Source organism: Brassica oleracea, chromosome C6, assembly GCF_000695525.1.
Source record: "Brassica oleracea var. oleracea cultivar TO1000 chromosome C6, BOL, whole genome shotgun sequence".
Classification (NCBI taxonomy): domain Eukaryota; kingdom Viridiplantae; phylum Streptophyta; class Magnoliopsida; order Brassicales; family Brassicaceae; genus Brassica; species Brassica oleracea.
In genome coordinates, this window is record NC_027753.1 from 39,267,603 (window position 1) to 39,282,000 (window position 14,398).

General features: G+C 35.7%; 3 protein-coding genes and 1 non-coding gene across 5 annotated transcripts; 2 read left to right on the plus strand and 2 right to left on the minus strand.

The window, feature by feature from the left end:
• Positions 1–399: 399 nt before the first annotated feature.
• LOC106300000 (thiosulfate/3-mercaptopyruvate sulfurtransferase 1, mitochondrial-like) lies at positions 400–3,003 on the plus strand. Of its 2 annotated transcripts, XM_013736035.1 has the most exons (12): positions 400–635; positions 759–920; positions 997–1,056; positions 1,154–1,216; positions 1,319–1,443; positions 1,560–1,722; positions 1,799–1,858; positions 2,111–2,169; positions 2,238–2,319; positions 2,416–2,479; positions 2,564–2,631; positions 2,723–3,003. In XM_013736035.1, exons 1-12 carry the CDS (start codon positions 531–533, stop codon positions 2,828–2,830), a joined length of 1,119 nt encoding a protein of 372 aa, XP_013591489.1. In that variant the 5' UTR covers positions 400–530; the 3' UTR covers positions 2,831–3,003. The 2 variants fall into 2 exon arrangements, with proteins under 2 accessions (XP_013591489.1, XP_013591490.1); XM_013736036.1 differs by lacking the exons at positions 400–635; positions 759–920 and having other exon boundaries at positions 1,004–1,056; positions 1,319–1,447.
• A 105-nt stretch (positions 3,004–3,108) lies between these two features.
• Positions 3,109–3,181, plus strand: TRNAR-CCG. Its single transcript has one exon. It is a non-coding gene; the product is annotated as a tRNA-Arg (tRNA).
• Positions 3,182–3,254: 73 nt separating this feature from the next.
• LOC106300001 lies at positions 3,255–3,793 on the minus strand. The gene has a single exon (XM_013736037.1). It carries the CDS (start codon positions 3,628–3,630, stop codon positions 3,394–3,396), a length of 237 nt encoding a protein of 78 aa, XP_013591491.1. The 5' UTR covers positions 3,631–3,793; the 3' UTR covers positions 3,255–3,393.
• A 54-nt stretch (positions 3,794–3,847) lies between these two features.
• On the minus strand, positions 3,848–7,453 carry LOC106299998 (protein SUPPRESSOR OF npr1-1, CONSTITUTIVE 1-like). Its single transcript, XM_013736034.1, has 4 exons — positions 6,789–7,453; positions 5,301–6,414; positions 4,926–5,228; positions 3,848–4,859 (listed from the first exon to the last, which is right to left on the minus strand). The coding sequence occupies exons 1-4, from the start codon at positions 7,400–7,402 to the stop codon at positions 3,999–4,001; spliced, it is 2,892 nt and encodes a 963-aa protein (XP_013591488.1). The 5' UTR covers positions 7,403–7,453; the 3' UTR covers positions 3,848–3,998.
• Between the last annotated feature and the right edge of the window lie 6,945 nt (positions 7,454–14,398).

The window sequence follows — 14,398 nt, forward strand, 5'->3', positions numbered from 1 at the left end:
ATTAATATTAAAAATATATTGTGTATGTTAATATCATTTAAATTTAATTAAATATCCTATCAAAAAAAATTTAAAAAATGTTTGGATTAATAAAATTGATTTATACATTCGCACCAATTTAATTATATATGTAATAGTTACTGACTTTTAATTATTCAATATATATTTATTATTTCATAATATGTAAGAACATATAATACATAAAATAATTTATATATATAATGTTTATCCCGCGCAAAGCTAGTAAATAATTATTCAGTTTAATTTTCAATCATGTTTTTGAAATATCGGTTTGGTCATGACAGTCAAATCATTCGAACACCTAACCAATTAGTTAAACCGGGCTCCTCTGTATCACACGCAAAGAATCACGTTTGTGTAACGGCCAAACACGCCTTAGTCGTAGCAGGTAGCAGAGGAGATCAATTGATCATTAATGAAAAGCTGGTAAATATCTCTTGGCGTTATCCTTCTTCTTCCCTGGAGAGGATCAAGCTGAAAGGAGAGAACTTTGGCATTGTAGAGGTAATATGGCTTCGACCCTTTTCTCCAGAGCCTTTCTGGCTGCAAGTCGCCGCTTGATCACTCCGTCTCTTCTTCCGGAAACCACACTAAACCTCGCCGGGTTCCTGAGTGTAAGTCGTAATCGAAATTCTGATCTTAATCATTTCTCAACTGGGTTTTCATTTGAGACTCTGTTTGTGTAATTGGACAGTGGTTTTGACCATTTTGGTTGGTCTTCTTCCCCTTTATTGCAGAAGAGATCATTCTACTCTCAGTTAGGCGCTTCCTCTACATGGGCTCGTCGAGCTAGTGGAGTTGGCGGGAAAGCTGGATACTCTATGTCATCTGTACCAACCAATGAGCCTGTTGTTTCTGTTGACTGGCTCCATTCTAATCTTAGAGAGCCTGATTTGAAGGTGTCACTGCTCTTCGTTTTCTTCGAGACTCTTGTCAGCTATACTTAACCTTTACCTTGTTTATGTTCTGCTTCAGGTTTTGGATGCGTCATGGTACATGCCAGAAGAGCAGAGGAACTCGATCCAGGAGTATCAGGTGAGAGCATTGGAGTTGTGTTATAGTCAAGAAGCAAAATCTGTTTGAATAGTTAGTACACTACTTGGATCCTCATAGACTTTGTTCTCTCCCACAGGTTGCTCATGTTCCTGGTGCTCTCTTCTTTGATTTGGATGGAATATCAGATCGATCAACAAGTGTAAGAATCACTATCTTCCCCCTTTACTTATAGTTCTTACTTGTGAGTTTCTGCGTTTGCTATAAAGGTGACCATGTAAATAACTGTATGATACTGTAACAGTTGCCACATATGTTGCCGTGTGAGGAAGCTTTTGGTGCTGGTTGCTCTGCTCTTGGGATTGAGAACAAAAACGGAGTGGTTGTTTATGATGCTAAGGGGATCTATAGTGCAGCCCGTGTATGGTGGTGAGTTATTTGCTCTCCTTTGTCCTTTTTAAATCTCTTGGTTTGTTCAGTGTCTTTTCCTAAGGTATTTAAAGAAAAAAAAATTGATGGGTGCTCTTTTATTCTACTCTAAACAGGATGTTCAGAGCTTTTGGACACAACAAAGTTTGGGTGCTGGATGGAGGTCTGCCGAGATGGCGTGCCTCAGGTTATGATGTTGAATCTAGTGCATCAGGTGATGCTATTTGGAAAGCCAGTGCCGCAAGTGAGGCTATTGAGAAAATCTACCAAGGACAAACCGTAAGTCTAGGAAGTATGGTTTTATGAGGAGTGAAGATTTTTCAATGTAACAGCTTTGTCTCTTTTGGTTCTGCAGGTCAGTCCAATAACCTTTCAGACCAAGTTTCAGCAACATCTAGTGTGGTCACTTGATCAGGTTGGCATTTTCTGAACGGTTTTGTCTTCATATTGATGCGACTATGATTTCATTTTTCTATGATCATTCTGTCTATTGAACCACAAATTCAAATCCTCATAAGAGAGTCCTAATGATGACCCAACTTCAAAGTCTATATTTCCTGTTTGTGGATCAAATTGAGTGTCAATTTTCAGAATTTGCAATCTTGAAAACATCATTTGTGCTCTAACTCAGTAAATGTATACTTTATTTTGGTCAATTCACACACAGGTCAAGAAAAACATGGAGGATCAGACATATCAACACATAGACGCACGTTCCAAAGCCAGGTACTTATGATTTGCACTGATGAAATGCTCTCGCTAGAGTTCCATCTTTGATACGCTTGTTGTAACAGGTTTGACGGTACTGCTCCAGAACCGCGTAAGGGAATAAGAAGCGGTCATATCCCTGGAAGCAAATGTGTCCCCTTTCCTCAGGTAATCTCTAAAGGGCTCTTTATAACACACCTTCCTCCACTTCTTCTGCTGCATCTGAGTTAATGTGGTGAATATTTTTTTGTTTCTGCACTGCAGCTGCTTGATTCTTCTCAAACGCTCTTACCAGCAGAAGAAGTGAAGAAACGATTTGAACAAGAAGGTAGTAAACTGTTTCCTCTCCACTTGAAGAATGAGTTTCACCATATGAACCAAGTCTTAACATCCTAAGGCTTTTTTGGTGTAGAAATCTCACTGGACAAGCCTATTATGGCCTCTTGTGGCACTGGGGTTACAGCTTGCATCCTGGCAATGGTAATTAACTTACTTCTTTCACCATCTTTATTTGAAAATTTATACTGTAAAATGGTGGAGAGGAGTCTGACTCGGTCACTTTCTCTCTTAGGGGCTTCACCGACTGGGTAAAACCGATGTGCCAGTCTATGATGGCTCCTGGACTGAATGGGCAACAGAACCAGACTTGCCCATGAAAGGAGCTGAATCTTCTTCATGAAAAGTCCTTGGAAAGGCTAGCAACAAGATTAGAAGCCACATGCATTGGCCACATACTATGAGAACCATGGTGTTTTTGACTTGAAATAAATCATTATTATTCAATTGCTTTGCTTAGAATCTGCCTCAAAGTGAAAGAGGACTGTGTTTCTAGAACATGAATTGTTTTTTATTCCTCTGTCAGATGGCAGAAGGTTATTATTCTCTGTCTTCTTTGATCATGAAACAGAGATGGACTTAATATCACTATAATTGTAAGACAGAGGAACACAACAAGATGACCGCGTGGCCTAATGGATAAGGCGCTCGCCTCCGGAGCGGGAGATTGTGGGTTCGAGTCCCACCGTGGTCGCATGTTTGCCTTTTTTTTTGCGCCTTCCCTGTTCGTATTAAAAGCATATAAAGGTTATTTATTGTACGTAGACATGTCGTTTGTGTGACTAACATTAACATGACGAGAAAAGACCCGTAGATTACTTTATTCATCGACTTCTGATTCTTAAACAAACACTAACGTGAAAAGACAAGTATAAACACATACTTTACATTATAGAAACAAGAGATTTAACCAGTGCCGGTAACACCAAGATCCTGCTTCTTATCTTCTTTACCAGCGCCAAAGACAGGTCCGCCTAGACCAGCAGCTTCAGGAACCTTGTCTTCTTGCTTATCAACTTTAATTCCACCTTCATCTTCCCTCGACCTTAAATCAAGCTTTGTCTTGTTCTGTCCTCCTTCCAGCGACTCGTACGTCGTCGCCGTCTTTGATCCCATCGGCTCTGCTCCTTGCGCTCCCGACATTGTTAGACTGTTATCTCATATTTATCTGTCTCACCAAAGCTTATATATACACTCATGCAATATTCTTGAAACTCAACACCTGGCCAAGGAGGTGTTACACCTGGCAGTTTTGTTACGTGTCCTGAGTGATCCTTATTAGTGTCGTCTCCAATTATTTATTGGAGCTTGTTTAAAAAATCATTAACTATATATTTAACAATGTTATAAAATAATTTTAAAAATTTATAACTCTATTTTCCTAAAATTATAAACTCTAAATTTAGTAATATAAAATTAATATTTAGACCATTAATTGTATATTTAATTTCAAATAAAATTTATTTATTTTATTTCCACTTCCTTATGCTATTAGATTGCCTTGATCCTTATCATCTGTTGGATTTGCGTTTCTTGCTGCGTCCTCGAACGTTCTTCATAAAGAACCGTCTTATCACTGGCACTTCACACTGAGGAGGCTCTTCTCCCTTGTTGGAGTCAACGAGTCCCTCTGTTATCGATGTTCCATGCAAGTCCAAAGCCTTCATCGTGTTTCCCCCAGCGAGGTTAGGAGACTCGGTGACGTTAACGCAGCCACGAAGGTACAAGTACTTAAGCTGTCCCAGTTTCTTCACCGTTGGAGGAAGGTTCACTAGCTTGTCACATCCAGTCATGTTCAAGTAACGAAGCTCTGACTTGTCCCCTATCGTCGACGGCACTTCTTGTATGGATGTCTTGTTCAGATTCAGCCATCTTATATTCTTTCCAACTTGTGGGAACGATGTGACGTTGGGACAGTTTGCTAGGCTAAGATCGTTGAGGAACTTTAAGTTCTTGATACAGTCTGGAAGATTCATCAGTTTCTTGCAGTCAGAGAGACGTATGTCTTTGAGACGAGTGAGACGTTCGATTGAGTTTGGTAGTTGTTGGATAGATGTCTCGTTGAGCAGCAGCTTCTCAACGGTCAATGAGATGAATGGGAACTCTTCTAGGCTAGAGCATCCGTCTAGATGTAGAGACCTGAGAGATTTCAAGTTGATGTTGTATGGGAGGCTCTTTAGTTTCTTGCAGTTGCTTAACTTGAAGTGGACGAGTTTGTTGAGTTGTCTAAGAGAGGAGTCAGGGATCTCCACCAAGTTATCACAGTGGGAGAGTTTGAGAGACTCAAGATTTGTTGCCTTTGAAAGATCTGGAAACTCGTTTAGGTGCTTGCACCTTATGAGGTTTAGGCTCCGTAAGTTTCCAAGATCTTGCTGCACCACAATAACATAGTTAAAGATTCATTCAAGAGGAGGACCATGTAGATGTGAAAAGGGTACCTGACTTCCACTCCAAACAGTTTCTATTGAGCTGTGAGAGAGATTGAGTTCAACTAGAAAGCTAGTACAGAACTGAGATGGTAAAGACTTCAGATGATAAGCATCCCAGCGAAGATACCGCAGCGTAGGGAGGTATTCAAGACCATCTAACATCCTTGTTCTGCTCTCTTCAACGCTGGAGTTAGTGTAGAATTTAAGCAGCTTGAGATTTGGCATCTTCTTGAAGATCCCAGTGGTAATACTAAGCTCATTTCCTTCAGACATGTCTAAGAATATGCTTTCAACATCAATTGCTTCATCTCCCTAATGATTTAAACACACATTCAAATGTTCAAATGGGACATAAAGTGAACTTAAAAAAGGTTCTATGCTTACCATATTGGTGGAAAAAACGTGATTGATATCTTCAAAATCCCACAGCATTAAACGTTTCCATGGCCTTTCATCTTTCCCTTCACATACAATATCCTCAGCCATGTCTTGGAGCAAGTCATGAACCCATAAACGTTTCTTCGACAAGCTAATCATACACTTCTCCATCAGAGCTACAATGCTCGGTCTTGTTGGTAACACTCTTCTCCTGGAAGACACGAAACAAAGGTCTAGCACTTTTCTAACACGGTCCATATACACTCCGTTGAAACAAACCGCAACGTAAAGAAAAATCTTCTTTTCAATCTCATCCAACGCTTCATAACTTACTTTCAACGCCTTGAAAACAGAGTTATCGCCGTTGTTTCTAAGTAAATCCAGCTTGTCTCCCCAGAACTCAAGCTCTCGACGGTATAGAGATCCCCCAACGACTTGAATAGCTAGTGGAAGACCACCGAGCTGCTCCACAACGTCGAGAGAGAGCTCTCGATAATCTTCGGATGGACGAGGCTGCTTGAAAGCGTGTTTGCTAAAGAGCTGAAGTGCTTGTGTAGTCCTAAGAGGCTTCACTTCGTAGATGCGTTCCACATCATGCTGGTCAAGAACACGCCGGTCTCTAGTAGTTATGACGATTCTACTTCCTGGTCCAAACCAGTGAGAGCTTCCAGCTAACTCTTCTAGCTGTTGTACGTCATCAACATCATCCAGGACGAGAAGAACTTTTTTTCCCTGTAACCGTTGCTTCATTACATCGGAATCTTTGTTCCATGTGTTCATGTCTTTCTTGCGAAAGATTTCAGACAAGATCTTCTCACGTAAATGTGACGGTCCATGTCGTTTAAACTCTCTTTTCACATTCTCTAGCAAGCAAGCACCATCGAACTTGTTCAAGAAGGCTTTGTAGATATATTTAGCAATGGTGGTTTTGCCAATACCTCCCATGCCCCAGATTCCAACCATTCGGACATCGCTAGGGTCTTTCCTCATCAAAGGATATATACTTCTCATGTGTGTACTCATCCCGATCCATTCACCGTTATCACTCGTAGACACCGGTGAGAATAGTCTTTCTGAAAGATCCTGAACAAGCTCCTCTATTAGCTTTGACTCCTCGTTCCTACATGACAAAAAAGACATCACATGATCTCTCAGACAAAATGAAGTTGTTGTGTCTCTATATAAATACTAGATTAATTCTTAGATTGTTCAAAAAAAAAAAAGAATTCTTAGATTTCACTAGCTCACTAGCTCCCATGTGGACAAATGTAAAATATAACATAATTCGATAATAATTTTTGAATTTTTTTATATAGATATATAGTCTCAATAAACATAAATTTGATAACTAATGTATATAAATATAAACAATATATAGTTTCTTAAATTTCAACTAAAAAAAACTAGTGCATTAATCATGGTGTTGCATTAATCATGGTCTTGTGGTTCCAATAAACATAAATTAAAAAGGTTGTGTAAGAAATGTATCATCACCAGTTTCTTGAATCCCAGCCGGAGATGAATCCCACTGTGGCCATAGCTTTTCTCCATGACTCCACAGCATCTTTATTAGGCCTCTTGTCGTGTTCAGCGAAGGCCTTGGCGAAGTTTCCAGACTGTCTCTTGACATGTGAAGGATCAACCCCGAAGAAGACAGGGATCAACTCCATCTGCTTCTTCTCGACGCACTTGGTGATATGCACGAGCTCCTGTAAACACCAGCGAGAGGTGGCGTAGTTCTCGGATAAGACAACGACAGCGAATCTTGACTGCTCGATGGCTCCGAGGAGAGCAGGGCTGATGAAGTTCCCTCGCTGAAGCTCTGTATCGTCGCGGAAAGTGTGGATTCCGTTGTCGGTGAGAGCCTTGTAGAGATGGCTGAGGAATCCTTTCCGTACATCTGTTCCCCTGAAACTGAGGAACACATCGTACTTCCACAAAGGCCGGGACGAGGGTGACTGCAAAGATGGAGAAGCATCAGCAGTTGTGGAAGTTACATGATGCAGAAGATGCGTTGGGTTTTTTCTCTTGTCAGAGTGAAGGAGACGTCGTAGTCCTAAGCAGAAGACAATGAAGGAGAAAACGCCCAAGAGGAAAGTCAGAGCCATACGAAGAAGATAAGCTTGCTTGTGAGATTCGTTATTAAGTCACAGTTTAGGAAAATGTGAAATCAAATTTAAAAAAACAAATATTTACACCGTTCTTAGTGTGAGTGTGGGGTCCACGCGGTGGCCTGGTCGTTGAATTTTTATAGCCGACACTCTGATTCAATTATTAGGCCGTGTAAAGTTGATAAAAATAACAAGTTGGGAAGGTATATATATTGATGTTTTTTTTTTTTTAATATCAGTGGGATCCGGCGAGGTCAACCGACTAATCCCACGAGACCCGCAACAGCCACGTGATTTCCATCCCAGAAAATAGCAGGGTTAGGGCCCGGGTGACCACACGGAGATTCGAAGCCGGGTCCGTATATATATTGATGTTGCAACTATCTATCGTCGTCAATACCACTTTCTTGTTGTGTACAAGATCAATGATGGTCACATACACACGAAGATAGCAAGAGAGGATCCGCTTCTGTCTCCGTAGCCTCAACGTGTTTGCTTTACTGTGTGCACAAATTATTGGTAAGCAAAATAAAAGGCGAGGAAACATTACTTCCCCTACTCTTCTTGCCAAAAGGTCCATAAGTATTTGCATGCATGGCATAAGCCTAAGAAGAGATGGATTAGCATATCCAAGGAAAACACTAATCCAGCAAGTACACAAAAACAACATGCATGCCACAAGATCTCAAGATTCAATTCGGACACAATTACGGGAGGAGGATATTTCATGTCCGGCCCAATAATATCTATCAAAAGTGTTTAGGCATTGGCCAGCGTAAATTCCACACGTAAACCAAAAGTTTAGTATATTTTAAAAATTAAATACGGAAAAGCTTAAGATAATATCATTGGATGTTCGATTCAAATATAGTGATTAATTAGTGAATGTTTTTAATTTGATATATATACAAAATTACACATAATGGAATGAAAATCATGTGTTTATACATTTGATACTGAACACTAATTTAAAAAAAGGTTGAATAAAAAACAATTATGTAGAGATAAAAGGCGGGAAGTGTTTGAAAGAAGTATAACGACCATCAATAGCTAAAAGTATTCAAAGTCAATGTAATCAGGATCATGGTGACTACTAGGGTGGTTGTTACTCTTCTTCCCCTCGTCACCACCACCAGCCATCGTCTCCTTATCCTTACTCGCGAAACACGTGAGATCCACGGGCTCCGGCACGTGCGGAGGCGTTGCACTTCGTATCAACGCCCAATTCACACCTTCGAAAAACGGATGCTGCTTGATCTCTGTCGCGCCTCGCTTATACGCGATCGTTTCCGCGGCTCCTTAACCAACAGTCCTTTAATCAAATCCCTCGCCGCCGAGTTCACATTCGAAACCTCCGGGAACCTCAGCGCCTGCCCGATCACATTGTGCAGATTATTTCTGAAATTTAATTAATTTAAATTGTATTTATCATAAAATGTCATTAGAAACTAACATTAATTAATTTTGATTTATAACGAAAATTAAAATTATATAAATATTTTAACGAAAATTAAAATTATATAAATATTTTAATTATATTTTAATGATAATACCAATTTATACTATTAAAAAATAAGTCAAAACTTATTTCATGTAGATTATTCAGTTAGACCATTCTTTAGAAACTTTAACAAATTTAACATATTCTAATTATAATATCTTTATCTTTTTGATTGAAATACAAATGAATATTTTTGGAAAAATATCTAACAAAATCTTTTTTAAATCTTTTTAAAATTATTTCTGAAATTTAGTTAATTTAAATTCTAATTATCATAAAATGTCATTAGAAATTAAAATTAACTTATTTTTATTTATAAACGAAAACTAAAATTATATAAAAAAAATTTAATTGTATTTTACTAACAATAACAATTTAAATTGATTCGTTTTTGAAAATACATTTTGCAAAGATTTTAAATAGATTTTGTTAGAAACAAATGTTTATTTTTATTTCTAATTTAAAAGAAAATATTTTATCTATTAAAATAGAATTAGTGATTTATTTCATAAGTGACTTTTTATTTAGAGAATTTTATTTTTTTTACTAGATGTATGATCTTATTTAACTAATAATATCATAACAATAAATTCTTATTAACTAAATTTAAATGCAAAACTTAGACTTAAAGATTAATTAAAAGATTTAGTTAATATTATTATTGATTTTGAGAATTTTAATTTTTGAATTAGATGTATGATCTTATTTAACTAATAATATCATAACAATAAATTTTTATTAACTGAATTTAAATGCAAAACTTAGACTTAAAGATTAATTAAAAGATTTAGTTAATATTATTATTGATTATAGGTATCATACAACAAAAAATAAATTTGATTTTATATGCTTTAAAGCATTTAATCATTAATATGTGTTCCATTTATGACATGTATAGACTGATTGATTCGTTTAATTTGTTAAACCAAATTGCAAAATATTACTATATATTTGTAAACATTCATCAACCATACATAATATAAATTAGCAATTCAACCGGCCATTAAATTTCTAGTAAACAAACCGGTAACATAATAGTTCACATGACATAACATATAGAAATTGATGAACCCGATAAATTTCATATCAATCATTCGTCTCTCATAAATGTTAATGGCAAAATTAGTACAATCTTCCACTCTCTTTTTAGAATCAAACATTCATATGATATAATCCTAGAAATCAAGTCAGGGGAAAGAATTATCTACGAAAGCAAGTTTGCAACATGTCATGTTGGAAATCTTGTTGAGATGACTGATGCGGTGTCGCTGGGAAAGTGTCTTGGAGGCTGTGGACTCTGAGACATATATCAGATCAAAACTATTCGACCGGTTTTTCTTTTGTTGTCTTTCCATCCATGGCGTTCTTGTTTTTGGCTATTGATCGCCTGGATGAAACCTATGTTGACGGGAACATAATCACCGTTTAGGAAGCTCATGATCTGAGGTAAGAAGATCGGATCGGATCTTTGATTTTATGCATTTGCTAAATAAAAAATAATAATTCAGTTTGAATTTACCGTCTCATGGATGAATATATTATAACTTCTGGTAGAATAAGCTAATTGTTGAAGAAAAAAATATCTACTATAGAATTAGTGAATAATATCAAAATATTTACAACTTAAATTTAAACTTTTGAAATACGTTGCATGTTCTTAAGAGATACTTTATTTAGTGTTTCATATCATCTTGTGTAGTTTCATTTTCTCCTAGGTTTTTAATTAGACACCCTCAGATTGATATATTTCCCAACATTAGAAAAATGATTTGATGTGTATAACTGATGCAATGTAACATGTTAAAATGATGATGATGCATGTATCCACCAAACACAAAATTTTGGCATTATAAGCATGTGGCATATCTATCTTATTAAAACAGAAATATTGTGGTGTATCTAACTTTTGCTAAGTGTTATATTACATTAAATGTTATATATAATTGATGAAAACATTTGACGTCCAAAAAAACTGATGAAAACATTACAACTACATTAATGTGATTATGGAAACAACATTATACTACTATCTATGTTTTCAAACAATACAATAATTAATCTGTGTCCAAACAATATAACAAATTAGATCTCATCTTTCTAACAACTTTTTATTAATATTTTCAAATTATTTGATTTATCAAATATTGACTAAAACACTTAAAACTTTATGAAACATTAAAAAAATAGTTATAAATATTTTTCAGGTTTAGATCTTACAAAATAATTTCATTTAACATGAGTATTTTATTTATACTTTTATAAATAGAAAATTACATTCAGGACGGGAAGAACTTTTTCTAGCTGTTGATTAATCTGTATGATAAGCTGATTCTGATCTTGGCTCCAAGGACGAGACATGATGACTTGACTGCTCAAGAAAACAAAATATCTCGATATAAAAATTATGATCATTATTGTTATGCCAACCTTGCTTGTGCCTACCTCGGGGAGTCAAGCTTCTTGCCCGTCTTAGAAAACATAGCCAGGTACGATGAGTCTTACTGAGAAGCCTGTTTTGTTAAAGAAGAGTCAATAGGGATTGAGTTCCTTTATCATCCATATATGGATATTACGTGGTATCACGAATATTAAAAGTCTCCTTCATGTTTTGTTGAACAGAATCTAGCTAGAGGACTGGTCTGCACGTCGAGGTACGTACTTATATTAAACAACCGAGGCAGATGTTTGAAGTTTGAGGGAAACTATGGATTTTGAACAAATTAACAATAAAATATTATTTTCAAAAAAACAGTAAAATATTATGTTTCTTCTAATATGTATCTTAATGATTTAGTGTAGTTTGAAGATTCTGTTCAGTTTTTTTTTTGTTTGTTGGGAACATGATAATTGTCTTGAAAATAAGGGGGGAAAACAATGATTAATTGAGAAAAAGAGAGGAGAGGAGAAGAAATGGATGGAGAAAAAGTATTTTCTGTGTTTCCAAAGAAAGTGGAGAAGTGGAGGGAATAAAAGGTCCCCTTGGATACATTTGCTGAAGACAAAGGAAGATTGTGTTCTCCCCTTGGTTATCTCTTTTCTTTCTTAAATAGATTTTTCTCCAACCATATGATCACTTATATAGTTTATTTCATTTTTTTCTATGAGTGAGATCTTCCAAAAAAAATATCAAATTGGTGCATAAAATATCCATATTTATCTGTATGATTTTTTAATATCATTTCTGCTGATTCTGTATAATCCCATCACTGTTTCATAACATTTTGAAATTGCTCTTTAGCGAGAGAATTCATTGATCAATGATCACCAAGTCACCAACGACCAATGTGCTTTCTAACCAGAGAAGCTGACAATTCGAGAGCTAAATGAGCATTTATAGAAAACAATGAAAGGCCCACTATATCCCTATGTACGGTCGAAAGTGATTTGTATCCATTTCGATAAAGCGTAGCATGTTTAGCCCATGGGGTTTTTATATAGAGACTCCTCTTTTACACATGTCCATGCAATGTACTACTAGCTACTCGTTTTCCAGATCACAACTCTCTAATGAATAACAACAAAGCTTAATATAAATCTTTTTTTTTTACTGAAAATATAAATCTATATTGATGGATTCAACAAAGATGAATTCATCACAACTAATATATATTCATTTATTAAACACTTTTTAACCTCCGGATGGGAGGTGTAACCCACAGATGGATCCTCTCCCGGGTATTCAAATGGACCGTAAGCATGGACCCATATTCGCGTGGCCACATGTGTAGCTAATAATTTCGCACTAGAGGGGAGTCGATCCCTGACCTGGACCAACAGGGCAACTCCTCCTCTAGTGGAAACCACTATACCACCGTGGTTTTTTATTTATTAAACACTTTGTAGACTACAAAAATGGCCATTTCTTTATGCAATCATATAAAACTTGTTATGCATACGTAAACCCACGGGAAATATTCAATACATACATTTAAATAAATAAATCATATAAGGTGTGAAGCAGACACGTTTAGGCCACGGCAAAAGACAAAACGTGGCACCTTGTATTTCTCTTGCGCTCCATACATTTAGATTATCATTTCATATGATTTTTTGTAGGGTTATTTGGCTTCTTATGCGATGTTGACAAATATTTTCTTGCCCTCGAAGCAATATCTACTTTGGATAAATATAATACTAATGGAGTCAGGTAAGGTGGTGCAAAGTTTAAATATTAGTTGGAATCTACTAAAGAGAAGTTAAAAGTTTACTTGTTATAAATCCATGATATGGATATGTGGATTGCCATTAACCATCAAGGAGGTTTACATCCGACCAGACTATCCGGTCCGTCTACACCCGTCTCCGGTTCGTCTCATCCGTCCAAGACTAGTCAAGATGAAGACTTATTCAACCGGAGCATTTATGAGCTTTGACCAAGTCTAGATATTTGTAGTCAAATGTAATAAATGTGTAGATACTCTCCTTTGTTGTAAACCCTTGGAACCTCCACTATATATTGATAGTGAGAGCTAATGAGAAAGACACAACTTTCACAACAACACTTCTCTCATATTTCTAACATTACTAGATTTAATTCTTGTAGTTGTAGGATCATACTATTAAACTTACAGACTTGTGGTATCCACCTATTTTAAATGATAACTTTATGAATTGGATGTGGGTGCAGCGTAGAACTATTGAATGGATACAATTGTATATATACGAATGGTTCACTTAACACCTAATAATAATACAAAAGATTTAAAAGAAGACTCAGATTTTGCAATAATGGAACCATATCAATGGTAAGAGATCTCAACCTCCCATCTTTAATAACATTTTCAAAGAAGATCCAAACAACAACTATAGCGTATATGAACTGTTCACCTCTTTTAAAAAATGATATATTAAAATTGTAATTATAGTATTGTTGACCTAATAATAATGCAAGTAAATTTTTTTTTTGTATATCAAATGCCAAAATGAATCAGATACAAATAATTATTTAATTTTTACCGATTGATTTCCATTTTAAGAAAGATTATGAAATTAAATTTTGGAATTTCAACAGTTACAAAAAAACTGTTTAGAAAAACAATTAATAAATACATGCTTTGGAGAAAAGTATTACTAAAATGGTGACACCCATGAATATGAATATATCATACTAGGGTAAACCCGTCCTACGGGCGGACACGTAAATAAACTAATAATATAAATTTATTTTTAATTTTTAATTTAATTTAACTAAAATGGTATTAGGTTCATGATTGTTTTATAGCAATTTTATCTATGTATTTTATTATTTATTTTAAAAATTATAATGACACAATTAACAATGTCAATATAATCCCACAGTTATATATGTTTTTTTTATCATTTTCACACATTTTAACAAAAGAGTAATTATTATTATCCTATTTAATATGTACACTACATATTAATCTCAGATCTCAAAGTTTATAAGAAACAGTCGAATAACTATATATGATGCATCTTTTTTTATGAACTTTACATGATGCATCTTGTGCTTTAGCATGAATTTGTTAGCA